Genomic DNA, 27586 nt, shown 5'->3' on the forward strand with positions numbered 1-27586 from the left:
GTCATTATGTTGTAGTACCAGCCACAAACCTTCTCATTCAGAGGTTTTTCTTTGTTTGTGTGATTTTCTATTTTATTTTCTACATTGTAGATCAATACTGAAGAAATCAACACTATAAAATAACACAAATTGAATCATATAGTGAGCAAAAAAGTATAAATACTGCAAAATATGTTTCAGGCCTATGTTCTAGATTCTTCAAAGTAGACAGCTCTTGTTTTGATGACAGCTTTGCACACTGTTGGTATTCTCTCATCCAGCTTCATGAGGTATTCACCTGGAATGCTTTTCCAATAGCCTTGGAGGAGCGCTCATATAGTGCTGAGCTCTTGTTGGCTGCTTTTCCTTCTCTCTGCAGTCCAGCTCATCCAAAACTATCTCAGCTGGGTCTAGGCCAGGTGATAATGGAGATCAGGCTATCTGATGCAGCACTCCATCACTGTCCTTATTGGTCAAATAGCTTTTACATAGCTTGGCAAACCTGTAACTAAAAAACATTCCAGGTGACTGCCTCATGAAGTTAACTGAGATAACGCCAAGCTGTTATCAAGGCAGACAGTGATTAGCAACATGTTTTGCTCTGTTAACACTTTTTGTTGACTACATAATTCCATTCAATTCAATTTATTCATTCAATTGCGTTATTTCATGCAGTTTTGATGTCTTCAGCACTGCTGTACAATGTAGGGAAAAACAAAAACAAAAATAGAGATAAAAAAACACTGAATGAAGTTTGTTTCCAGTCCAAGGCAGTTTTTAGTATGTGTGCAGTTACTAGGCTCATACTGCTGACTTTGGTTGCATGTGAGATAGTTGTAAAGCAAGAGAGTACAGCTGTCCTGTCTGTTTAAAGCACTGCAATTTCTATTTTTCACGAATTTATTTACATGCACTTGATATGATTTGGAGCCGTGAATTTGTATGATATTCGCATTTTTGTTGGGAGTCATTTTCCACCAGTAGATGGCTCTCTGTGCTCTCTGTACTCGGTGGTGCAGGTTGACTGGCTTGAAGTGGCATCCTCCTCTGGCGGAACCAATGAAATGTCCAAAGCAATACCTGGTGACTGATCGCATCTCAGTATTCGATCAGTGTGATTATATGCAATGTATCCATGTCTGATAGATGCACACTATTTTCTCTCTAATGCTACAGAATATAGGATGACGCACTGAGGAAGAGGTAGGGTGAGCCATGACATATCGCCTCAGTCGCGTACGTAAAGGTGAAGTCTTCCTTCCTGCAGGTTGTTTCTACACTTTTCTTTTTGCAGCCAGGCAGTTGAGAATAACAGAGGCCCCTTTTTTGTGACACCAGGTTTAAAGGCACCCTGGATCTTTAATATACCCTAAAGTACTGGATGTGCGGCGTGTGGCAGCTTTTTAAGGGGACAGAAAAAACCGATCTTCTGGCTACATGACATGTCCCTCTCCCGGACTCCTTGGACATTTCAATTGACATTATACATCTCACACTCCGCGGAGCAATGTTTTGGCAACAGATCCCAGCCTTTTGTTCCACCGGCACGTGCACGTGGACTCACATCACACCACGAGCCCCGTGCGGTGTTCACATACACGGTACATTTTTCTGCAGATGGTGATTCCGATTTGCAATAACGTGCCACCAAGCATCTGAACGCTGTGGGTTTCAAAATATCATCAACAAACATTTTGTGAGGCAGGGAACGCGTTCAAATTATTTGTAAGGTTTCGTACAACACGTGAATGTGGGTGAATGTGAAACCCATGTTTGTTTTGGCGACAATGAATAATGAATTAAATGCAGTTGGTCGCCAGTGAGGTATATTCCACATTTACTCTATGTTTAAAAGCAAAAGAGTTTGTTGGCACAACTTAACGAGATCTACCATGCTGTGTCGCATTATCATTAATAAATCTAAAAAACAAAGTACAATTACAGCATATCTGGATGAACATACAATGCTAGTGTTACAAAACAATTGAATGTATATACAGGTTCAGATGTAAAGCAATCATACGATACTAAAAATGAAAACATACTCTAAATTATTATTATATATACATATGCTTATAAATTAACGTTCATAGAAAAAGAAAAATGAAATGATGAAATAACCGAATCTAAAAAATACTACATGTATTTAATTTTCCCCCCTCTTTTTTCCATACTTTGTCACTAAATGAAATACAATTCACTAAGAAAACAGAACAATAAATTGCACATTACGAGGCTGTATATATTTGTTTCTATTGACAGCATGCTGAATCAGAAATCGTCTGTCTGTCCGATAGTCATGAAGGCACCACCCGGTTTGTTTTGGTCCGGAGGGGTTGTGTTCGAGCTAACCAATGAGCGAAGAGAAGAGGCGCGGGCGTGTCACGTGATCCCAGCCTCCCTGTAAATCGGCGCGTCCCCCTGGCTTCAGTCACATCTTGCGTTGTCGTTGCTGCTTGTCTCCGGCGTCTGACTCCTCAACAAAGCTAGAACTACACTTCGTATTTTACCAACGGATATTAAAGAAAACGAGACAAACTACAACACAGTGTCCTGCATACATTTGCCGAGAGAAAATACATTTGTTAACGAATAATTGAAATAAATCCTCGTGCGTCACCAAACAGGATAAATATCAGCGCTCAGGGGGGCGTTCAGCTCAGAGCAACGTATTGCTTACTTATTTCATTTTTTTTAACAAAACCAAAATGAAAACCAAATTCATCAACGGGGTTTCTTCTTCCCCCTCCATGTCACTGGGTCTGCTGGTGACCGAAAACGCCCTGCAGGTCCAGCCCGACACCGAGGAGGATTGTAAGGAGCTGGTCTGCCTCGACCACCCCGACCTGGACACCCGGCGCAAGGCTTATCTGTGGTGCAGAGAGTTCCTCCACGGAGCCTGGAAAAGCCTGTCTGAGGACGACTTCAGCATCACCATCATTAGGTACACTGTGTTTCTGTGCACGTTTCATGGAAATTTCCATCGTATCTCTCTGGGCTTGTGACTGGGCTGGTTTTAGCTCTAAGGGGTGACGAAGCGGCTGAAACAATAGGTTATTTCTTTACTGCTGTGATGTATTGATGTGTCACCATCAGACAAATCCTCAGCTGGTTTTGCAGATACTGACCTCACGTTTCAGAAGCAGTGGTGCAGGGAGACACAGGGAGGCCAATCACGGTGGCAATTTTGTTTTTATTTGCTTAAGCAGCTATTTTAGTTGTTGTCTGCCTTATAGGTTTGTTTTCAAAACTTCTTCTTGTTCTGTAAAAACTGCTGTTTTATTTCTCATGAAATTCTCCATTGTAGCCGCGAGCCAAGAGTTACAGTAACATTGCCATAAACCTTTATGAAGCCATATCTAATGCAGAAAAATGTCAGGAAATAGAAACCAACAGCAAAATGTTAATGGGAATGACAGTGTCTATCGTAAATGTCAACGCTGTCATTTAATAATACAAGAAATGTTCCAAGACTGTCCACATAGCCCTTACATTTAGACAAGGTTTGGGTCAGTCAGGCTTGTGCAGATCTGAGTCTGTGCAACAGTCACTTTTGAAAGGAGCTGCTCTCAGTTGCAGGTTGTTGCTTTGCAGCTGAATGATTTCATGTTGTAGGTCATCAGGCACATCAGCTGGTTTCACATTAAACAGCAAATATGTTCAGTCCCTTTTGTTTACCTTGTCCTGAAACCTCTCACCAAATGCCCGAAGGAGTTTTCACACTCACCAACGTATTCATTTGTCATAGCAGGCTTTTGTTCTAAAACAGCAGGAAAATGCACAGTGTTAACCCTTTCCAGTCGCACTTACCACAGCTTACTGAAATATTTCATGTTTGAAAGCAGAGAGCTGAGAGGCTTAAAATGACTCCACGTCAATACATGTTACAGCTAATATTCTACATACTTATATATTTGAACGGGAGGGGCATCGGGACAGAAGGGGGAAATAAAGGAAAATCCTGGGAAAAATGTGAGGGTTGATAAATATGGTCCCAACATGTAATAATTAATCCTGTTCACTGGCTGTCTGTCCTCCAGGGGTGGCCTGAGCAACAAGCTCTTCCTGTGCAGCCTCCCTGACAGCCTGGACACTGTTGGGGACGAGCCAAGGAGCATCCTGCTGCGCCTCTATGGGGCCATCCTGCAGGTGGGGGCCACGTCTTTCATCACTTATCTGTGACAAACAGCTTAACGCTTGTGTGTTACTGTAAAAACAGAGCGTTTCAAGTAAGCCAAACTCTCCACGAGGATGTGTTTTGTCGTTTGTAGTTTCCCTCAGTTGTGTGTAGTTACTAGTCTGTAATTATTAAAGTTAAGCTGTTTTTAACGAAGTGCTACTATACAGCACGCACAAATAACAGCAGAAATGTGAAAGACATACAGTGACTGTCTTTAACTAAACCTATAAAAAATATTTGACTTGTATGCCTTTATCACAGAGATGACTCATGTAACTGGGGTCAACGGTTACTTTACAGCATGAGTGGATAATCACAGAAACCAGACAATGGAGAAAAATGATAATACATACAACTGTGTGACGTGACGGTGCCACCACCAAAGGTGCTTGTGTGTGCATCTGCAGGTCATATGCTTAGGTATGTTAGCGTATGCATGCATGTGCAGTTCTGCCTTCACGCGTGTATGTGCGTGTACGTATGTATGTGTGCGTGTGTGTGTGTGCGCGTGTTAGCCATTGTTGTACATGGTGATGTACCCCCATGGCTGTACATGCATGTGTTCTTTGCCGTAGGCTTCCCAAAGGAGCGTGCCTTGGGCGCTCTTGTTCCCAGGTGAACCCACCAAAAAACACGGTACAGTATGAGATCTCTGAAATCTCAGCCTAATACAAAGACGTAACACACACTCATGTAGCACAACCCCGGCTGACGAAGCTGGGAAGATACAAACGAAGAAAAGAAAGTGCTGAAACACCTCTCCTGTCTGTCTCTTCTCCTCTCTAAATCTCCGCCTTGTGGGTCTTTATTATTAGGAAGTCAGCTGAATTTGTTTTAACAAGTGGACAAATAGTGGAGCCTGAGAATGAATCTGCACATTTGCAGCTCAGTCAGCTGAAAAAACAAAACCGCAAGAAGAAAGGTCATTAGCCAGTAAGCAATTTGGCTTGTTGTTGCTTTGCAGTTTGCACAAAAGCAGACAGATAATGTATTTCTGGAGCTCCACAGAGGTTGCAGTTAACATAGAGAGATAGAGTCTTTTTATCTCCTAACATGATGTGGCTGATGTGTCCAGAGTTCATGAGCCCAGCTGCATTACGGCAGACACATTCTGCAGTATTGCGAAGAGTAACAACAACCCCAAAGATAACCGTTGAGTCACCATCACACGCAGCAGCAGATTGATTTCGTTTGCGAGTATCGGAGCGACAAGAGTTCAAGGACTTCAAAACATTTGCACAAGATTTCTGAAAACAGCGTATTCCAATCTTGTGCTGGCGTTTCATTGTTTGAGGAGTTGATTTTAGCTCATGCTGTTTGTCCCAGCCTGCTGTGATTAATAAAAGGCTGAGCCAAAATGAAGATGCAGTGATATGGGCCGCTCTCTTGCTGCTTTCTCCTTTAAAATTAGCTATTTGCAGCCATTAAGTGAATAATTTCCACGTAAGCATTAACAGGCGCGATGAGACCTGCATTAAGTATTAACTAAAGTCTGTGTAATTGCTAATGGCTGTAAAAGCAGTTAGCTTTTATTGTTAGGGATGTCTGAGAGAGCAAAACCACTATGTCCCTCACCAAGGTAACTGCGGCCGTCTCCGTCAGGACAGAACCGCCTCTCAGGAATTAGTGATGTCTAATCAAAAAGCTAATATGATTAAGGAACGCACAGCTACTAATGATTAAACAAAGCCTAACTGCACTGAGGACAGAGTTTCTCAGCATTGAAGCTATGTGAATAGCGCGTTGGATGCCGAGTAGATTCACAGAACAGACATGTATATTTTTAGCTCCAGCTTTAATATGTAATCCACAGTAAAATGGAACATTCAACAGCTGCTGGGTAATATAATATAGTTTTATCTCCCCTCCTCAGAGATAACCCTGCTATCTCCACACTATCTCGTTGCTCTCTCTTTCTGGCTGTTGCATTAAGGCAGAAGTCTGGGGAGCACAGTGATCAGTCTGACTAATCTGTACCGTCATGTCCAAAAGACTTGGGGTGTGTCTGAACTCATACTGTACTGTCTGCACTGCAGGCATGGCTAGGTTTTGATGTTGACACTCATGGACGGCTTCATTTCATTTCATTGTATTTATGGATAGTTCTTTCCTTTTTCTTTTGTTGATAGATGTCCTGTAATAAAGGGGATTCCCGACAGTCAAACAAAGAAAATCACTTCCAAGTAAGTAACTGATGATGGTGCCACCATACAGCATGTTTCCCCGAGTGTCACCCGGCACCATCCAATAACCAGCACTCACCGTCTCATCCCCAGATGTCTGAAAACGTTCCTTCGCTTCCGTAAATTCTCCTCTTACTAATGTTCACCTCCCTGTCGGGATGTGGTTTCATTCTGATCTGCCCGGGTTTTCTGAACTACTGAGGCAACAGCTGTTTCTAGAAATCTCAGGGATGTAACCCCGTGAGGTTTTGAACTCAAGTTCACACCTGTCTCCCCTTACTAACCCCTGGCACAGCATGGCTGTAAAAACGCAACAGTCACTGATTTCATTCTGTGGGGGCAGTTTATACAATAAACAAATGTGATTAAAAGACTCATATTTAGTTAAAATTAGTAAATCTGCCTTCAATTTAACTGCAAAGTTCATCTACCATAGCAAAAAAAAAAAAAAAAAAAAGTAAGATAATCTACATTGATCAGTATGTTCAGAGAGTCACTGCTGGCAGCCTGACGCACTGCCAGACCTCATACCAACTGACCTAGAAATTCCTTTATCCTCATCATGTGATCACGACCCTTTACCCCCACGTCAACAGGCTGAATCACAGCTTCCCGTCATGTGATCCAGGTTAGGTCATCAGCAAAGATAGCTGTTGTTACCAGTCCCATCAAGAGTGCTGCTCATCCTCGACATCTTCCCTAATCCAGCCTTTGGTTAGCAGTGATGTTAATGCAGACCTCATGTCAGCGTCTTAGGATAACCTCGCCGTGATCCCCCTTCTCTAACAATGCTGTCTGGCCAAGGTAAATCCTGTTTGGATTAGATAGGATGACACTGTTTCACATGTCACTGCAATGCTGCAGCAAGCATGTCAGATACACTGTAGACGTAAACGAAGAACACAAAGTACAGTGTTTTCGAATAATGGCCTCAACTGCAGAGAGAATCATGCCTTTAATTGAAACAAGCTTATATAAAGAGATATGCCCGAATTTCTAATTTCATGTCAACGCTTCACAAATCATATTTACCTGCTGTCTTGATAAATTCAGGATAATGTGCATTTCCACAGCATTAATTCCATCAATACAACAGAGTCATCTCATACTCGCCACTACAGCTGCAACTTATGATTATTTATGTTAACAATTCAACTGCTGATTATTTTCAAGTTAAATTGATTAGTTGTTTTGTCTAGAAAATGTCACTTTTCCCCAGAGCCAAGGTGATGTCTTTAAGTGTATTGTTTTAACAGTTCAAAGGCTAATATATATTAGATTTAGAATGATTAAAAAAAGAGAAAGGCAGCAAATCCTCACACTGGGGAAATCTAATTCAAGCGATTAATTGATTATCAAAAAGGTTGCCGATTTATTTTCTTAATCAAATAATTAATTAATCGATGAATTGTTTCACCTCTGTTCACTGCTCCCCTTCGTGTAGGACTTTTAGTTGAAAAATCTGCAGGAAATGCTGACGGTCAGTGGATGTTACATAACACCATGTTCTGTATTTATTCAAGTCCTTATCACTGTCCTTTGACATGAATTCACTTGTGCAGGCAGACGACAGGAACAAGTGCGTCACAGTGGTTCTGCTCAGTTCAGATGGAAATGACCGGTCTGTACTTAACAATCTATCCCCCTTACTGGCTTACTAACACACAGAACAGGGCAGATAAGTATTGAGGTTAAAGCAGCAGCTGTGAGCAGTGCACAGTGCACCTGCTGCATCGCACCAAGGCCAGACGCTGAGTATCTCAGAGCTGAGTAGCAGCACTGATATGAGGACCAGCGCAACAATTTAGATTCAAATGTAATCAAATATATCCAGAGAATACCAGAGAACATGATCCCAGAGCCTGCATCAGCCGTGTGACCAAATGCTAAATGGAGGTTAAAATGAAACATCCATTCGAGAAGGTTATTCGCGTTCACCGTTGGACGTTTCTGTTGGAGGGAGGGAGGTGCTTGTTAGGAGTGTTGAAATTCTGCTGTGTGTGGCAGGTGAGCTGCACTGAAATCTCCGACTTGTTGAATATTAACGTTTGAACTGGTGAAGACTTGTCTGGGGGAGTTAGCCATTCAAACAAACTGCTAAAACAAACACTGGCATTTAAAATAGGTCATAGGAAATGAAACAGCGGTTGATGGAGGACTGCGGGGCTGTCGAACAATCAATATGAGACCACCAGGGTCACTGTGTGGGACACAGTCTTTCCCACAAATGACAGTCTATTGAAAATACTAGGATACATTATCCTATTTCTAGTAGGTTGTTTCTTGTTTAATCATTTTTTCCCTTTGTCATCCTCTGCCTTATTTTAGTGTTCACTCACAAACTACTACTACTCCACACACCTCTGGTCTCTTACTGCACACACACACTCTGGCTCAGCCCGCCCTGCCTCTTTCTCTCGTTCTGACTTTTGCCATCAGCGGTATGTTTTATAAAGTCGCCCAAATGAATGGAGAATGAAGCAGGTGTGTGAAAGCTATGACTTACAGAGATCACGCACAAGCTGAATCCCTGACGCGATACTTCGATCTGAACTCTGACTGCCAACTTGGCACATAGCTGATATAGGTTAGAACAAGCCAACCGAGGCTCTGCATATACAGTCATTTAGCCCCTATGTGGGCTGGAAGCTGCAGATCTGGGTCAGTACAGCTATAGCAACCGAGATGATATACTCGCTGAGTCACTGGAATATTGTCAGAGGAGTGATACATCCTATAATCTGACCCTGTAGGAGTTTGAGTCTTTGCTCTGCTTCACGCACAGGCTGCCATCTGGCTTGCTGTCTGGTGCTATGTGTGTCAAGATGATTACTGTAATGTGGATAATTCACGTTGGGGATTTGAAACTGCATGTGATCAGCATTCTGCAGATAAGGCATTACATAACGACAGGGACTATTCTCTGGACAAATGCTATGTGAGTGAAGCAGCATGTGCAGCACGCTGCTCAGGAGACAGGCCTTTCATTTATTCAGGATGTTCTAGTGTTTCAGCAGTGTGGTTATTTGCTTTAAACACTGTCATGAGGCATGTTAAGATGGACTTGATGCAGATGAAATGAACTGAGTGAACTATCCAGATTTTAATGTTTTAATTTCCAATAGTCTTGGACTGATGAGGTTGATTTGTGAGCTCACATGTATGTGATAGAATCTAAAAGTCTGCAGATGACTGAACTCTATTTTCAGTTAGAGCAGAAACATCTCTTCACTGAAAATTAGCAACTATTTTGATTATCAAGTAATTGTTAGTCCTTTTTAGAGCTGAAAAATAGTTGGTTCCAGCCTCCTGAATGTGTGGATTTGCAGCTTTTATTTCTATATCTTTTGATTTTGCACCTTAAGTCAGGCAAAACAAGCAGTTTGAAAATGCTACCTTGGGTTTAAGGAAACAATGTGATGGAGATTTTCACAATTTTCTTACAATTTATGCACAATGGATCATTTGATTAATGGTAAAAATAATTGACAGGTTAAACCATAATGAAAGTAATTGTGAGTTGCAGCCACTGAAATCAGAGTTGAGTCCTGAGCTTCTCTATAGCTGTGGCGGAACAGTTCTGGTTGCAACATGGTTGAAAATAATGCGTAACATTAGGAAACCACAAAGGAGGCAATGTTGTCTTTTTTGAGCTGGCTTCCCGCTGGACTGTCAGTTTGAAACACATTCCTTGGCAAGTAGCCAGAGACCCCAGTGTTCAGATCCAGACTGCTTTTTGCTGCAGCAATTTATCTGAAGGTCATTCACTCAGCAGCATGTTACACTGATTTCTATTGCAGCTGTAGAGGGTTCAATTGAAATGCAGGATCCTATAGTTCCCAAAGTGCAACTGAACAGAATATATCAAATTTGTCACGCAGGCTCTCTGTTGTAAATTTGGGTTGATCAGCCCAAACTGACATAATCGTGATGACCCTGATGATGATCACCTGTTTTTCTCAGACTTGACGAAGCTCCAGAGCAGTAAAAGACATTATACAACTGTTTTCGGAGGCTGATGAGATTTTCATGTGTAAAATTTGTGGCGCGCCCCCGCTTTAGCTAGAACCCTTACATTTGGCATTAGATTCACATTACTGCACATTTCCATGATACAGTAAAGTTGTCTGAATGGAGAAGGTGTCCTTGACCCCAAGTGGGTCTATTGAGGTTCACAACTACCTCATAAAACAACTGAAATTATTTTGTTTGCAGATTGGTCACATTCCACAGGGCAGAGCTCGTCTGGAGGCCGTTATTTTGTCCTTGTTTGAGTTAAACCAAGGAGAACCAGTTCTGTGAAGAAGGTTTTAAGCAGGTCTTTTGTTTTTGTAACTGGCAACTATAAGAAACTCAAGTCAAAACATGAATACAACTATGAATAGCGAACAACTGTCTTGCTAAATCGCTGCTTACTAGCAACAGGATAGTATGCTTACTTTGAATTTAGGTGTTCATTTACTGTCTGTTACTCAGCCAAAAAACTATTTCTGTCTACACTGCAACTCTGCATCCAAGAGATGCTACTAGACATACAGCTTCACTAATGGTGGTACTTATTTGAATTAGTTAGAGATCCCTCTCCTCTGCTCATGCCTAATGCCTCCTGCCTGTTTGGTGCAAAGCCTGATTTTCTGTCTTGTCCACCAAGTCGACTGGAGCAGGATCAAGTGGGTGAGGAGCCAGCACACAGCTTTAGCCTCTCAGGCTCCAGGACTTGTGTTTGTGTTGGTATGAGGGAAGGTGTCCCAGTTAACCTTGAGCCCCTGTTGGGCTCCAGGCTACGTGTGCGGGTGTGTGAGGTTTGTGTGTCTCTAAGATAAAGGGAGAGAGACAAGGCTGTCCTGTCTGCTTGAGCAACTTCAACAGTGACTGGTGCTCTGAGTGAGCCAACTCTTCCTGGAACTTTTAATCTACCTCTTGTGTTCTCCTCACGGCTCTGACAGGCAAACCCAACTAACCCTAACCACAGCATTTATCCTCATTCAAACTCCTCCGTCCTTCTCCACCACCCCCTGATTTCATCATTTAAGCCCTTTTCCCCCTGATTTAAGCCCCTTTCAGACATGCACTAACGTTCTAACGTTTTCAAGTCTGACCCGAGACCGTCCGCCCACTCAGAAACCTCAAAACTCTTTTACACAGTTCAAATGTGGTTGCAGAGCGTGCACAATGTTATACTTTAAATTAAGAAGGCTTGAAGTAACAAAAAATGACAAAATGGAGGTAATGAAAATGAATGAAATGAAAAAGGGAGTGATAAAATGTCAAGTGGTTTTATTTAGATTAAAGCTGATTTGATTAAAACAGTCATGACCTGATGTTGTAATAAACTGGAATTATCCTTTAGGTAAGAAATGGGATGTCCTATTTGTTGAGATACATTCAAGTTTTTTTGTATGTAATAGGGCGACAGATTACAAAAAAACCCCCTAAAGTAATGATTTTCATCATATTGAACCCATTTTTTATGCTTTTTCTAGACCTTTCTGTCTAGTAGTTTGCACTGACAGTGGCGGAGTCGTAAAGAGGCAGACAGTGATTCTCAGTCCACTCTAACGTTCATGCTTTCAAACATCGTGACCACAAAATGCGCTTTGTCTCATTTCTCATTCTGTTCTTACTGCATTTTTTACAGCATGGATGCCTGATGGTGGTGGTTTGGACTGCTCTCAGACTTTAAATGTCGAGCTGTTAAGTCTCTTGTCTCTGCTGTGTGTTGTCAGGGGGCAGAGGCCATGGTGTTGGAGAGTGTGATGTTTGCCATCTTGGCCGAGAGAGAGCTGGGACCTAAACTCTACGGTATCTTCCCTCAGGGCCGACTGGAGCAGTACGTTCCTGTAAGTCACCGTGTTGTTTTTCATACGTACATGTGTTTTCATGTGTTTACTTGTACTTGTTTGTCATTTTAAACTGGGGTGGACAGAGTATTAGGTGTGAAATAATCATTGTGACAGAGAGGTGATGATTCAACTCTACTTTTTTGAGTATTTTATGTTGTGGTATTGTAGTGTACGTTGTTATTTTTAGGGCTGGGTATCAAATCTCCAAACTTACTCAGTGCCAACCAAAATGTGTCTGTAGCATCAAATATGGAAAAATTGTGAAGTGCTGAAATCTGGCATCGAATGTCTAGTCAGATTTGTTATCGCGTTTCCTTCCACAATTCTTTAATCAGATCAGTTCATAATTTAATTTGAAACTTTACCAATTTTAGACTGTTACTAGAGAAAGATATTGTATGACTGCTTTAATTTAGTATTTAGTTTGCTTATCTTGTTAAATTAAAGAAGTAGAATATCATAAGGTATTTTAAAACGAATCATTTGGTATCAAAAGTCCTACCCCCTTGGTGCCAGTATTAAAAGAAATGTAACCATAATAAGTCCTAGTTCTTTTGTCCTTTAAATGTGAGTTGAGAAGACATGTTGGCTTATCTTCAGTATAAAATCAGGTTTAAACATTTGCATGTTTGAAATGATCTTTTGGGTTGGGAATGGGTTTTGCATGTAGTGATAATAGCTAAGGTTAGGCATTGACAGCTGTGGAATAAATGATGCAACGTGGTGTTGGTGTGCGGTGTACTGTTCAATGATGCATCATGGGTCGATGTCCAGAGAGAATTAATAAACCATAAAACATCTGCTCTTCTGGAGGTAAACAGTGCAGTGTGTTTACAATTCATTTTACACATCGTCAGAAACTCCTGACCTCGGCTGACTTCACGTAGCTGCCTCTACACTGTGAACGACCAGCCTCAAGCCATTCAGAGTGGATCATGTTATCATGTTTGTACTGCAAGAATGTGAAAGAACCTTCTTAGAATTATCTGAAGTGTTCCTAAGTCCACCCTGAGGTCCAGGCCATGTAGCTGGCTCATGCTTATATTTATTACATTTTTTACTCTTTTAGCTTGGATATCATTTGAGTAAATACGCTAAGTGCAACTTCAAAACCGCTCTTTTATAAAACTCTGTTGACAGAGCCGTAAACTGGACACCTGTGAGTTGAGCGACCCCGTTATCTCAGCAGAGGTTGCAGAGAAGATGGCCAGGTTTCATGGAATGAGGATGCCCTTCAACAAGGAACCCAAGTGGCTGTTTGGAACCATGGACAAGTGAGTCTCGTTTCATCTCATCCTGCACTATCCCACCCTGACCTGTCCTATCCTGCCCCAGCTTGTGACCTGTCTCATCTTTGGGGATATTCTGAAGCCCATTCTGTTTGTTGTCAGGCTAATAGTCTGCAACTGCAGTTGGACTGAAATAAATCTAAAATAGCAAGTCTGACAGCACTGATTACTTATCTTGTTACACATGAAGCGGCAGGTGGCTTATCATTGTGCTCTTCCGCTTGAATTGCATTTGAGATTATTTGCTGGGTGTTTACAAGTTTACATTGCACAATGTTTGTCAGCGTGTGGTGATAAAGTCCATTGTCCTGCTTTCGAGATCTTCTGTTCTGGTTTATCACTTCCTGTATTTAAAACATTACATATTCCTGCCGTGTAATTGATTTTTTAACTTTCCATGTCAGAAAAGATTGAGGATTCAGTTTATCAGGAACTGGCCTTTTTTGACGTAACTCACAGAAGATAATTTGATGAAACAGGATTCCCAATAATCTGGACTCTGTGATATTTTGTTTAGTAGAGCGGGTGACATTCATTTTTATTATACATGCAATAAGAATCGGAAAAAAAAGCTAAACCTTTGCAGCCAGAGCCGAACCAGGGCAGGATTTGTGTTGTGGGGGTGTTAAATTCCTCAGCTGAGAGTGCTTTATCTCTCTCTGATGAGTTGGCCTTGAAGTTTAGTAGGCCAACAGCAAGCGGACCCAAACTGTCCAATGAGTGCCATTTAAAAGAGAGATTATCAATTGTATCACTGAAAAGATTTATTCTAATAAAACTTGCTGATAATGAGGACTAAAATTTGGGGAAAAAAAATTGAAAGTGTCCAGTATGTCGGAAAAACTTACAGAACTTAACTAAATTAGAAAGTTTTAAAGTTATGGAGTAGTGTGGATGGAAATGCATTAAGTCACATTTTCTTTTGTCGATTTTTTTGGAAAATTCAGTTAAAGTTTGTGCTGCGTTTGGATGGAAAAGTGGCACTTGTGTAACACTGAAGCAATATTTTGTTCAGCCTGTCTGGGAATCATATACATCACACTATTTGTCATAAACCTTGTGCTATTCGCTTATCGCTTTTCTTAACCTTGTGAGTGGTGACGCAACCACACAGAACCAGAATCACAGTGAGGTCCCTGAATGCTGCCTGTTGTCTCTGAGATGACTTAAGTGAATTACTCTTCATCATGGCATCATGGTAGTAAGCAAGAACTGCTTTTACACAAATCCCACCTCTGGCTATATAGTCATACTGCACCTTTGTGTTCTAATCAGAAAACATTTTCATTTTTATCAGTGAACAAAAATCAATAATTTACAGAAGAAGAAATGTGCATCAACGCACAAACACTTTGTAATTAGTTCCAGTGAGGTCATCATAACCTCTGATTCTGCTGAGGCATCAAGCTTATCAGTGAGTCAGACTGACATTAAAAAGTATTCAGAGAACAGTCTCACTTCACTGTGTGTCACTTTGTGTCAATAGGTAAGATGCAAATGTTTTTGAGGGAAAGGCTGGAGTAACTAAATGTGTGTGTGACACGCTCACCAGGTACTTGAGTCAAGTCATGAGGCTGAACTTCACCAGAGAGTCCCACCTGCGCCGCTTTAACCGCCTGCTCAGCTACAACCTCCCACAGGAGATGGATATGCTTAAGTATGTTCATACACACACTCACACACACATATCACAGCAGAGTGTTAACACATGACTCATGCTTAGAAAGTTTCAAAATATGGTGTTATGTAACAGAATGTGTAAGTCCTATGGTAGTCTTTAAGCCGTAAGCATTACGTTATGAGAGACCACATGCAAAACTAACACTATTTCTTCAGACCTGCTCATGTTTCGATTTGAACATGTAGAGATAAACAGGAGCAAGTTAGTTAATGAAGCAGTGAAAAACACGCCACAGTGAAATATAAAGTCAGCTTTTGTTCCATAATAGGGATCAGTCCACAATCTGAATTTTGACAAGCAGAAACAGGACCATTTGGACAAACAGATGTTGCAATACTAAGCACCAACACTATTAACACACTTTGTATAATATATATAGTATGGTCATAATAATTCAGTACTTAATGGAGGTTTGATGTGTCATTCTTCGCAGTGTAAATGCTAACCAATCGGCCAAGTAATGGGTTAAAACCACTTGTTTGTTCGAGCTGCTCTTTTTGCTGTCGGGCTTTAATCCAAAGGAACCACCATCTGTTGTCTCAAACAACAAACAACATTTGCTCACATTCCAGGAAAATTGTTCAGGCTGGAACTGTTTACTTTGTATTTACTTACTTACTTAGACCTTCTGCTGGGGAATACCTGCTCGTTGGCTTTACTGCAAAAAATGAAGGGAAACACAGAAAAAAAACTTCCTTGGTGATACCAGTAACATTTTGTGACTTCCATAATTAATGTATAGGGATTATTGTGGTCAGTATATGAAGATGTGCACAGTTTATCTTGAACCAGCAGCCCTTTAAACCGTGCTGATAGATCATCCTCTGACTTCTGACCTTTTGTGTATGTCCAGGTCTCTGCTGGAGTCCACCCACTCTCCTGTAGTGTTCTGCCACAACGACTGTCAAGAAGGTAAAACATACAGGTGCCAGTTGCCCCCGTATGCTGCACATTTGCTTTTCTTTTTCATAAGGAAATGACGTTTGAGTGCGTTGCTTTCAGGAAACATCCTGCTGCTGAAGGGTCGCCAGAGCTCTGACAAACCGAAGCTGATGCTCATTGACTTCGAGTACAGCAGCTACAATTACAGGTAAGATTGAAACAACTGTAACACAGATTTCACTGTTTGCTTTTTATCTAGAAAAAACGCAGCTCCTGCATTTACTTGCATTTGTTTACAAGCCAGTCTTTACCGCTCCAGTATGTCGGACGTGCAGATGCAGTGACACACAGATGCAGCCAATGAGGTAGAGGATGTTTCTGTATCTACAGCGTTTGAGCTTGCTAGCTGAAGAGTCAGGGCACACGTGATTGGCTGAAATGTGGCATCATGTGGAAATAAAAAGTGTTATAAAACACAAGTGTTACTTGGGAGAACGTTGGAAGACTGTTGGAAATTATTTACAGATTATTGTTCTATTTATATATTTTATGCATCTTATTAATGTTATGATTTTATAGTTACTTATTTCTGTACTTAATATTTGGGGCTCCATACAGTACATCCACCAAGTACTGTCTTATCCAGACGCTCTCTCCAGCCTGACAGGCATTTCTAATAAATCACCCGTAGCTGCAACTGCTGCATCACTGTCCCTCATCCTCTTGCCAGTTCTTTGCCTCCCAACCAGCCTTGACTCTGCAGTCAAAAGGGATGGGCGGAGAGCGGGGAGGGAGGCTGATAATGTAGCGGAAAGAGAGAGTGAGAGACAAAGAGAGATGGAGTAACCCAGACATTCACCTAGAAAGAAAGCAAAATCTGAGGAATAACGAAAGGAAAAAGACTGCAGCCTGGCTTGCATCTGCATTCCATCAGTATTTCCCTCTCGCAGTCATCATTCATGACCACCTCCCCCTGTTCAAATATTCACTGCAGCTTATGTAACCAGAATTTTGCAAGCCAATGAGAACGCACAGGATGGAGGCAGTGGAAATACCTTATTCAGGCCTGTCAGTGTTACTGATGGAGACAATGGTGCGGTAGATTTCCACTGCAGTCGTGCACAAAGGACTGGTAATAGACTACAACAGAATGCAATATGATAATGAGATTGTTCATCCAAACTGGTCCGTTTGTGGGAAATGGGGAAACGGTGTAGAACAGACTGGCCTTGGCTCACAGTGGATCTCAGAAAAAAGTCTCTCTCTCTCTCTGTCTCCCACACACACCAACAGAAACACTCCCACCCCCCTGCAGCTCCCTTCAGCGTGGCCCCTTTAAGTCTCCTCATGTATTGCCCAGCAAACACGTGACCCTCTGTGCACAAATGACACACTGCCCACACAACCAAACATGTGAGCTTGTGTGCCGTCATGTATGTACAGGAAGAACACGCCCACAAATGGACACTCATAGTGTGGATTTTTTTCCCCATTGACTAAAATTAGCTAAATGTGGACACAGAAGGGGATGAGTGGGAGGCTTTGTGTTGGAGGCAATTCACAGAAATAAACACGCAAGTGCTACTTTAAGGCAGGATATATACGATATATCTGTACAGTTCATTTGTTCTAGTCTAAATCACTGATTGAGGTGTTACTGCAAATGCTCAAATAGCTCCTTATAGTGAAAGAAAACAGGTTTTTAATTGATACAGGCTTTTATGTAAGACAGGCCTTAATTCTCCTGCTTTTTGAATATACTTTCATGTTAGAGTCAGCCACTCTTGCTGTCCATATTATACATAATACAAATATAAATTCATATTTATACATCATTAATAGTTTTTTTTAGATTCATCACGCTGGTTTGCCCCTGTCATCTTCTCCTTTTCCATTTGTTGTAATTTACTTTTTCTGCCTTTTGCTGCAAATGGAAAGTCAGCACTTTGTTCATCAAATAGTTTCAGCAAATCTACCCTGCTCAATTTACGTATTGTTCATAACATTTCACAAAATGCCAGTGAACCATTACTTTTTTTTTTTCAACTAAAGCCACATGGCAGCAGTCATTTCCTTCACTTGCACGATGTTGATAAGAAAAAGAATGAACCAGCATCAGCTGTGTTTACATACCTTTCACCCATAAAACACAGCGCCTCAGAGCAGCAGGCTGGACAGCACAAAAGCCTTCAGGACTGGTTTGGAGGAGTCAGTAAACCTCCCTGAAACAACAAACAAGATCTCATGTTCCCCTGAAAAAACGAAACCAAGAAAAGTGGAGACAATGCAGGCTTTCAAAGAACTAACTAAGTAATTGAGACTAGTTCATCTGGTCTAGTTGACCCAACAATAAATGGGACTATAAAAATACCCAGAGGCACAGCTAAGTTAAAAAACAAGTTAAAGTGAAATTCAGAATACAACATCATCTCTAAATAGACTACTACTCAAGAAGACACACAGTTTAACTCTTCCAAGTACATTGATTTATGCGATACCAACAATAAGAGGCAGTGATGTGAAGGCTTCATCAGTCATCTCTAATCGTTTCTGTGTCTTTCCGTCTGTTAACCTTGCAGGGGGTTTGATATTGGCAACCATTTCTGTGAGTGGATGTATGACTACAACTGCGACGAGTTTCCTTTCTTCAAAGTCAGTGCTCAGGCCTACCCTTCAAAGGCCCAGCAGGTGCGTGTAATATGTCAGAACGTATTTATTTGGATTTACTGATCAACTGCTGGCTGGTGTGAACCTGTCACGTCTCTGTGCAGCTCCTCTTCATCGAAAGCTACCTGTGTGAGTCTGATCCAGGGTTTAACAACCTGAGTGAAGAAGATCAAATGAAAGTGAAGGAGGAGCTATATGTGGAGGTCAACAGGTGAGCTCAGATGTAGGGCACGGTGTAAACTGACACAACATGACAGAGCATGAGACAATACAGCAGAAAAGAAGAAAAGCATGTAACATAGTGACCATGTGTTTTTGAATGTAGGTTCTCCCTGGCATCCCACTTCTTTTGGGGCTTGTGGTCCATCATCCAGGCCCGGCTGTCCACCATTAAGTTTGGATACCTGGTGAGTAAAGGTTTTTATTACTTTCAAGTTTGTTGTTGGTTTTTATGGCATCTGTGTTCGATTGAGAAAAGAAAATACCTACTAAAAGGCAGAGAGTATTGTCTCTGAGGCTTATATACTTACTTGACTGCATTGTAGGAGTACGCCCTGGCCAGATTTGATGCCTACTTCCAGCAGAAGAAGATCTGGGCTGTCTAATGTGGCGAGATGATTAGATGGATTGACAGCACGTTCAGCAAAATGGCAGGAGGAAGTCATAAAAGCTGACGAAGACTCCACGATCCATGCTTTACTTATACTCCCTGCCTAGAGAGGATTTGCTGGCTACTGTTGGTGTTGTGTTGCTCAAAGCCAAAACTTGATCATGTGGCTAGGTGCTTAAAGTACACAGTCCATTGCATCTCAGAGTTTACACTGCGTAACTGCCTGAGAGACAAAAACATCTCTTTGTACTAACCTTCATCACTGGTCAGAACTGCTCTCTGCTTCTGCCTTATTCAAACTATATCACTAACACAAGGGGTACGTTTTGAGCAGGAGAGGGGTGGACTTCAGTTTCAGCTAGATTGGAAATGTTAACATTGCATCAATGTTTATATATTGATCATTCCCTTATGGAAGTGCTCTGTTGGAAAATGAACTTCTCTTGTCAGATGCCTGCTTACAAAAGCAACCTGTTGCTAACTATGTATATTATATATAGATCTCATTGACTGCGTTTACATACACATGACTTATCCATAATTATTAAGACTATGACAGTATTCGCAAATTTGATTTGGGTCACGTAAACAGCAGATTCGGTGTGGATATTCCGGATTAGGCCTAATTCAGAATGTAGCATTTTCTGATTAAGACGTGGGATATTATTTGGGTTTCAGGAGCATTCTTTGGACTTGTACACAGCACTTTTGGAATATGCATCTCACTTGGGACTTGCTTTGTTTGTTGTAAATGACCCAACAAGCCAGTAGTTTGCAAGACTGTATATATTGCAATGCCCACCTTTTCAAGAATGTTGTTGAATGAATGACAGTGGAGGCTGCGTTCGCAAACACGCCCGACCGCTGGAAAACTTTTTTTTATATTTTGGCTCAAAAAAGCAACGTAAGGACAACAGGACTTTCGGCATTATATTAAACTAAGCATATACAGCTGCATCTAAACAGAAATAATAGTGGAGCAACCATTTTCCTCAGCCATGTAAGCATCCTACAATAATGGCAAAAAAAAAATTTTGTGCATGTACCGTAAACGTAGTCAATGTGCCGGCGCCCTGTCCCTACTGTATCTGTTACTGATGGGATGACTTGCTGGCTGGTCGAATCATGAGTTGATCTACAGGTCAGGTTGATGTCTACACTTACGGATATTTAACACTTGCTTTTTTGAATGGTTTTATTTGACCTTTTCCTCAGGCCAGGGTAGATACAGTTATGTTGTATTTTTAAGTATGTGGACAGTTGAGGTTCCTTTTTCTGGACAGCTGCTTAAACTCCACCAAATCAAAATCAAAGACATCATACTTAAGGTATATCCATTACAATTTGGCCTGGTTCTTTGTGGCTGCCTGACTAATAACGTAGCTAACCTTATCAGCTGTGACTTTTCGCAAACTGTTGGAATTTTATTGGCAGAAGGTTGGTGGATTTATGGTATTATTATGGATCACCATGACAATAGATTCACATCTCTTTGTCATTTGCATGTTGGGTATTAATATTTGGACTGTCTGATTGAGTCAAAAAAAAACCTTCCAACCATGCTTTATAAGCCTGGGGAATCGTTGCTAAGTGTCTCTATCGGACACTAGGGATCTAACTGACAATATTTTTGTTTTTTTACTTATGTATATCATCACTGCATTAAGGAAAACGTCACACAGTATTCATAGCAATGTTTCCTTATTGTGGTAATGGATTCTTTGGTGATGTCACTGGTTTTTTGGTGGAAGTGCCTACTGCCAAATTGCCTCATCAGTGTATCCGTAATCCAGAATAATGACAGAGGCGGTCACATCATACTGCACAGCACAGATTATGTAAATTGTAGCTAAACAGTAACTCTTCTAAAGGGGCATTTAGTAAAATATGGCATTTACTGAATCTATCAGTGGCTCATATTATGGCCTTTGTCTGCTCTAGCATGGTGAAAGTCTTACATAATGTACATTTAACAAAATAATTCAGCACTGGATTGGTGAAGCACTGTGCCCTGTGTGTGCAGGCTTACCTCATAGGTTCTCCTTTAAGGCTTTCTGCTGTGCAGGGTATTGTTTAAAATGAAAGAGTTGCATTACTAATTCGTCCTGGTGTCTCTCGTCCAAACATCCAGAGACCAGCTCAATTCTACCTCATCCCATCAAGTCATTGTAACTGCACCAAATCACCTTTACATAGGCAACTGTAACACTGACAGCAAAGCTTTGCGTCGCAGAAATGTTCTCAATACACTTTTTCACATTTCCCATATGGAAGGGCGCAGTACTGTGTCAAGAAGAACAGACCTTTCACTAAGCCCATCTCCTCACTCAGTTGTTCCTGTCAAGCTTTTGAATCTTGCGCAACACGTATGCAGTTTTCAGTGAAAACATGGCCGATTTGTCACTTGAAATCCTTTTTTCATTTTTCTGCCTTGTGGAAACAATGGACCCTTGATGTCAGACAGTGGTAGACAAAAGCAGCCTTCTCATTTCTAGTCAGTGTTTATCGATTTTGTCCCTGGCAGATTTTATCAGCTGTAGCTAGCTAGCTAATTAAGCTTACGTAAGCGCCACGAGTTCATTGAAGTTGTCTGTGTCTGGCTGCTGAATAATTTAATGTTACCAGCTAACTAATTTTAATACACCTTAAATATGAACGTGATGGCTACAGACATGCTGTCATACCAAAATGTGGCTAAAGATACATGTCCCTGGTCAGGATCCTCACCAGTTAATGATCCATGTATGAGATTATAAGTAGAGCTAGTTAGCCCTACTATTGTAACATTGTATAGTTACCTTTATTGGCTGCTTAGCTGACATGTTTGTTCATATTTTCAAACAATATGTTTTAACTTTTACAAAAGAAAAATCTTTTGTTTGGCAGAAATAACGCCTCATTGGGTAATGTTGCTGAATTTGAAATGTAAAACTCCCCAAATCCAACAGGACAGAGCTGCTAATGTTAGCCTAGCATCCAAGACCAGCTTCCACCCAGTAGTGAAGTACGACACAGTGGATGTGCTAGTTGTGAACGAAGAATTTCTTAATTTAATCCCACAAATGAATGTGTCAGCTAACGATATCTCTTTTGCCTTGGAAGTAAGGCTCAGTTACCACGTAAATTTCGTACTAAGGTAGTTAGCTGGACATGCTAGCAATTTGTGTTTGCATTAGAGCAGACCAACAGTGTTAAATGCATTCTATACACTTCTGCTCTTGTGTTTCTGTTTTTGGAATGACTAAAAGAAACAGCATCATACTCCAGACCCTTTAAATAGTGAGTGTCTTTCTTACTACAACCCCATGCACAATGTGGAGAAAATCCAAAGCTTGATGGGCCTGCTATGTCATGTTACAGTTGTTGAGCCATGTTTGGACAATTACTGTCCGGGATAGGGGCTTAGCGAAGGTCAAAAGCTAAAGATCTGCTGTAGGTAGTACACAATACTGCTTCGATACACTATTTAATCCATGTTTGCCACAAAGTGTGTAATTTATAGTTTCTGCGGAAGTACACACAAAAAAATGCAGCTTAAAAACACATTGCACTGTATTGTGTAACTCCTGCTACAAATGAAAGCTGTGCAACCACCACAAAGGCTGACATGCATATCCATGTTCCTTCCTGTTATGTTGTAGCCGAATTATACATCCTTGTTTACCTGTGAGCCACTGGGATTTAGCTTAGAAACCACCAAAATGAATATGTGACTCTTGTGTACCAATGTGTACTAGCCACCTGATACTGGTACACGAACCAAAAGGTGTTTGAATGTCTGCTGTGGCACTTTTGATATGAGGACTGAGAGAATACCCACAATATATATGTACTTGAGTATTTTCATGTTTAAACATTTGGGGGTTGTTGAACTGTGACTCTTTAAGTTGTTGAAATGTTAGTTTTATTTTACATGCAAGTGTATTTTATTGTATATTTCATTGTCATATTATCCTTTGGAACGTGCTTATTGTATAGTTTTTCATTTATTTTGAGATACAATGGATGTAGGCTTGCACCACCAGAATGTGCAGTGGATTATACTGGACGACTATTCAGATATGAAGTGTTAACTAGTGTCTCTCACGAGGCAATAGTCCTTACTTTAGCTGTTAGCTGTTACTACTTCGGTGGCTTTCTTCTACCAAACCTGAATTTGTATTAATTTTGTTTTCTTTTATTTTTGAAATGTATCATCTTTCCTGACCTTTTACGACGTGCTATTTCTATCTTAATTTTCTTGTCCTTTTCCATGATTTTTTTATATTTGTTATAGAAAAAATGGAAAACGTGATCTGTAATTATAGTACATTCCATAATTGTTACTTCACCTTTAGCATTAAATATACTTTGGACCAAAATAAGTACAATTTTGATCTAATTGGTTCTTTGGATAAAATTGTAATTTGTCCCCAGTAGAGAACAAACACCTTCACTTCTGTTTATATTGTAATTTAATGTATGTAATATTCACTTACAGAAATATGAAGGGCCATGCTAAAAATCATCCAAATATAAAGAAGGAAATTCTTGAGAACACAATCTGTTCTTGATAGCACTCAATACTACACTATTGTGTGAGTCAAAGTGATAACCCCTGCTATCTATGCAGCTATACTAAATGCATATGTACTCAAATAAACATACTTGGTAATTTAAAAGGTTTAGGGTGAACTGCTACAGCATAGAAATGATCTTAGTTGTAAATTTACTGCTTTGCACAAATAAAGATGAAAGTGAAAACAACTGATGAGTGGTTTCTTTTGTATTCATGGTAAATATGACATAATATGACAATATCATGAAAGAGAGTCCGATTGTCAAACGTCAACAGGGACATTATTCCAGAGACAAGAGCACGCCAGCTGACTTCTTTTTAACTTTGGGGACAGACAGGAACCCGGTATGGAATATACAGTACAGTATAATGAGATCAGTCAGATATGAAGGGATGAGACCATTGACAATTGACAAATTGAAGTGAAGTTGAAATGGGTGTAATAAAGATAAATTTTCTGGTTTTAGTAGGTTCAGAGTCTAGCTGCAGCACGCTGAATGGTAGTAAGACTTTTTTGTACTAACATGTGGCAGACCAGAGGGTACAACATAAGATGTTTGTTTTAGTGTAAAGTTTGGGTCTTTAAAACGTCTTTTATCAGAATATAGGAGCAGGACTGTGACAGATTTCACAGTGAATATACTGGCCTCTAGGTTGATTAATTAAGCTTGATGGTCTGCCTTTACAGACACATAAAGTTGAGTATCATCAGTGTAGCAGTGGAGATTTTGATGGGTATACTTGAAATACACTCTGCTGCAAATTCTCTGAAACAACAATGCGGGTGATACAATTTGGCCAAGAGGTGAAATGTATAAAGAGAACAGCAGACGGCCAAGTTCAGAGCCCTGTGGTATGCCAGATTTCAGGTCATAAAAAGCAAACGCACTGTTCCTTCTTTTTGAGACACCAAATTGGTCAGAGGAAAAGTTATTACAATTATCACAATTCAGTGTGAAACAGAGTGGTGAACCAGCACGGGCAACACCATCCCTCGAGACATGTAGCAAGTACCTACATTATATCATCAGTGCTGACTTGTTGAATGAGTGATGTAATGAATATTGCTGTATTGCTGTAAGTGCTTTGGAGTTAGATCTTTCTTTTACCCCTAAGAAACAAATATAATCAGTTTTTCTGCTCAGACAAGCATTAAGATCTCTACAAACTTGGATATTCTTCCTGGATATTCTTCCTGTAGCCTGTAGAGTTTGCGTTGAGATAAGCCAACAGCGATGTATACACAGCGTGGCAGTCAATACAGATTTATGTGGAATGTTTATTGAGAAAATGGACGCTGAGACGAGTGAGACGGTGGAATACTGCAGTGAGAGCAGCGATGAGTCAGACTTGGCCTGGTGGAGTGAAGCTGCAGCCAACTGCACTACCACACACAACCGACAAGATCACCTTAGCCAGCGTTGGCAGCATCCTTTCACATAGAGCTGTCTATGTGTCTAGACGTTGCAGAAGCTTTCCAGTCTCACAGCAAAGGTACAGCTTATCAAGTTGTGCATTTTTTTCAATTGAATGTTTGCTGCTTAGACCATTTTATTTAAAGACAATTCAGATAATAAACCATGCGATTCACACTGAATCACAGTCCTGCTTCAACATTTTTTTTAGGAAAATAAATAATATCCTTTTCTAACCAGTGTAAGCTGTGCTCTTTAGTTTTCATAGTGTCATGGCTGTGAAATGTGGCCAACAGTTGATCAGATAAAGGGTTGTGCAACAAAGTAAAGACAGAAAAGTTTATATAGTGATGTAACATTTTTACTAATGCAAGCTCGATCACTGTCTTTGGAGCACGTATCAGTGGTTTGCTTTGCACTTTGCCCAGTGAGGACATACACAAATCAAACACCCATACACACTTGCTTCATACCAAAGATGAAATAAAGATAAAATGTTTATTATAATTGTTAATAGATTGTACGAAAAATTGGATATCATATATTGGATTCAAGTTTATTGCTCACTGCCAACTTGGCAGGTTCTAAAATCCTTATTGGGACAAAGGGGAATGAACCTGGATGGAACTCAGGTGAGATGAACAAGCAGCAACCACAACAGTGGACTGTGGTAGGCTGAGACACCTGTCAATCAAGAAATTATATTTCTCCTGAAGTCAGTGTCTACTTAATGGAGCAACTACTGCCAAAAGCACAGCCAAGACACATGTTAGAAAGCTTATGCTTCATGTGGTGTAGGATATATAAGAGTAGAGTAAGGTCATGGTGGTTACCACTACTAGCTAACTGGACCAGCTGACTTCATCTGTGCCTCCTGTTGTCTAAAATATATGCTGAAGGTAGCATTTTCTCACCTGAAATAATCGATATTTTTGAATTTAACACAGTTGCTGGTAGTGCAGAAATCACAGAGACTGAACTGCAGATTTTTAAGCTCTATGAAGTTTTTTTTTGTCTTGTTTAGCTTTTTCTTTTGCTTTTAAAGACGTAAATTTACTGTATAATTCGTTCGTTCATTCATTCATTCTGTTCTCTTTGACCCTAGTGCCTAGCCATTTGGAGCAAAAAGGTTTGATAAACCCTGTACCCTACCTGCCCATCACCAAACTGAAGACAAAGTTAATAACTAGCTGGTGAAGCCTTGTGGGAGTTAATTATACTCATCAGATCTCTAATCCAACATTCACACCCAGTTCATGCAGTGACTGGCCAGGTGTGCAGGGATAAGAAAGAAGCCAGGGATTTAAGTTCTTGTTCATCTGTTTCAGCTTCAATATGAACAACCGAGTGCAATACTATGACTATCTTTCAGGACAGACTTTCTTCCCAATTCTCTTAGATGGCCAGCTTTTCCCTCCACCTTCCAGAGTGGCTGTTTGGAACAACTATAAAAACATTTAATTTCTGATACGGAGGGACAGTACGAACTTCTTTCATCATACAAACCCGTTTCCAAAAAATGTCCTAGTTTTTTGAAAATCATATCCTCATTTAGAGTTTGATGCCAGCAACACCTTTGAAATTTAGTTGGGACAGTGGCAACAAGAGACTGGAAAAGCTGTGAAATGCCAAGAGAAAACAGCTGGTGGAAGATCTCACAATTAATTAGGTGAACTGGCAACAGGTTATTCACATGATTGGGTATAAAAAGAGCCTCCCAGAACATGGGAAGAGGTTCACCACTCTGTGACAGACTGCGATGGCAAATAGTGCAATAATTTAAGAATAATGTTTCTCAATGTAAAACTGCAAAAAATTTGGGGATTTCATTGTCTACAGCACATAATGTCATTATGAGATTCAGAGAATCTGAATAAATGTCATGCAAAGGCCATTGTTTGATCGTCAGGTCATCAGACGGCGCTGAATTGAAAACAGACATGGTTCTGTGGTGGCCATCACTGCACAGGCTCAGGAACACTTGTGTGAACACAGCTCATCGCTGCAGCCACAAATGCAAATTGCAACTCTACCCAGCAAAGAGGAAACCACATATTAACCACATCCAGAAACAACAACAGTTTCTCTGGTCCCAAGCTCATTTAAGATGGACTGAGGTGACGCAGAAAACTATCCTTATGCAGCTTAACAAAACACAACTTCCACTAAATGCCAGTGTTATCCTGCGTTTCTTGGAATGCAATCCTGACTCCAAAAAAACTGGGACGCTGTGTAAAACATAAATAAAACAGTCTGTGATAACTTGCTAATCTTTTTTGACATATATTTAATTGAAAAC

At 40.6% G+C, this 27586-nt stretch overlaps 1 protein-coding gene across 2 annotated transcripts; it reads left to right on the plus strand.

Annotated features, from left to right (window-relative positions):
• The first annotated feature begins 2440 nt into the window (after window positions 1-2440).
• chka (choline kinase alpha) lies at window positions 2441-24047 on the plus strand. 2 transcript variants are annotated; one of them, XM_041939296.1, is made up of 12 exons: window positions 2441-2923; window positions 4020-4128; window positions 6289-6342; window positions 12069-12182; window positions 13326-13459; window positions 15027-15131; window positions 16009-16067; window positions 16158-16245; window positions 18617-18725; window positions 18809-18915; window positions 19030-19111; window positions 19250-24047. In XM_041939296.1, the coding sequence occupies exons 1-12, from the start codon at window positions 2688-2690 to the stop codon at window positions 19307-19309; spliced, it is 1257 nt and encodes a 418-aa protein (XP_041795230.1). In that variant the 5' UTR covers window positions 2441-2687; the 3' UTR covers window positions 19310-24047. The 2 variants fall into 2 exon arrangements, with proteins under 2 accessions (XP_041795230.1, XP_041795231.1); XM_041939297.1 differs by lacking the exon at window positions 6289-6342.
• The last annotated feature ends 3539 nt before the right edge of the window (window positions 24048-27586 follow it).

The sequence above is a fragment of the Chelmon rostratus genome, chromosome 6 (assembly GCF_017976325.1).
Source record: "Chelmon rostratus isolate fCheRos1 chromosome 6, fCheRos1.pri, whole genome shotgun sequence".
In the NCBI taxonomy this organism is placed as follows: domain Eukaryota; kingdom Metazoa; phylum Chordata; class Actinopteri; order Chaetodontiformes; family Chaetodontidae; genus Chelmon; species Chelmon rostratus.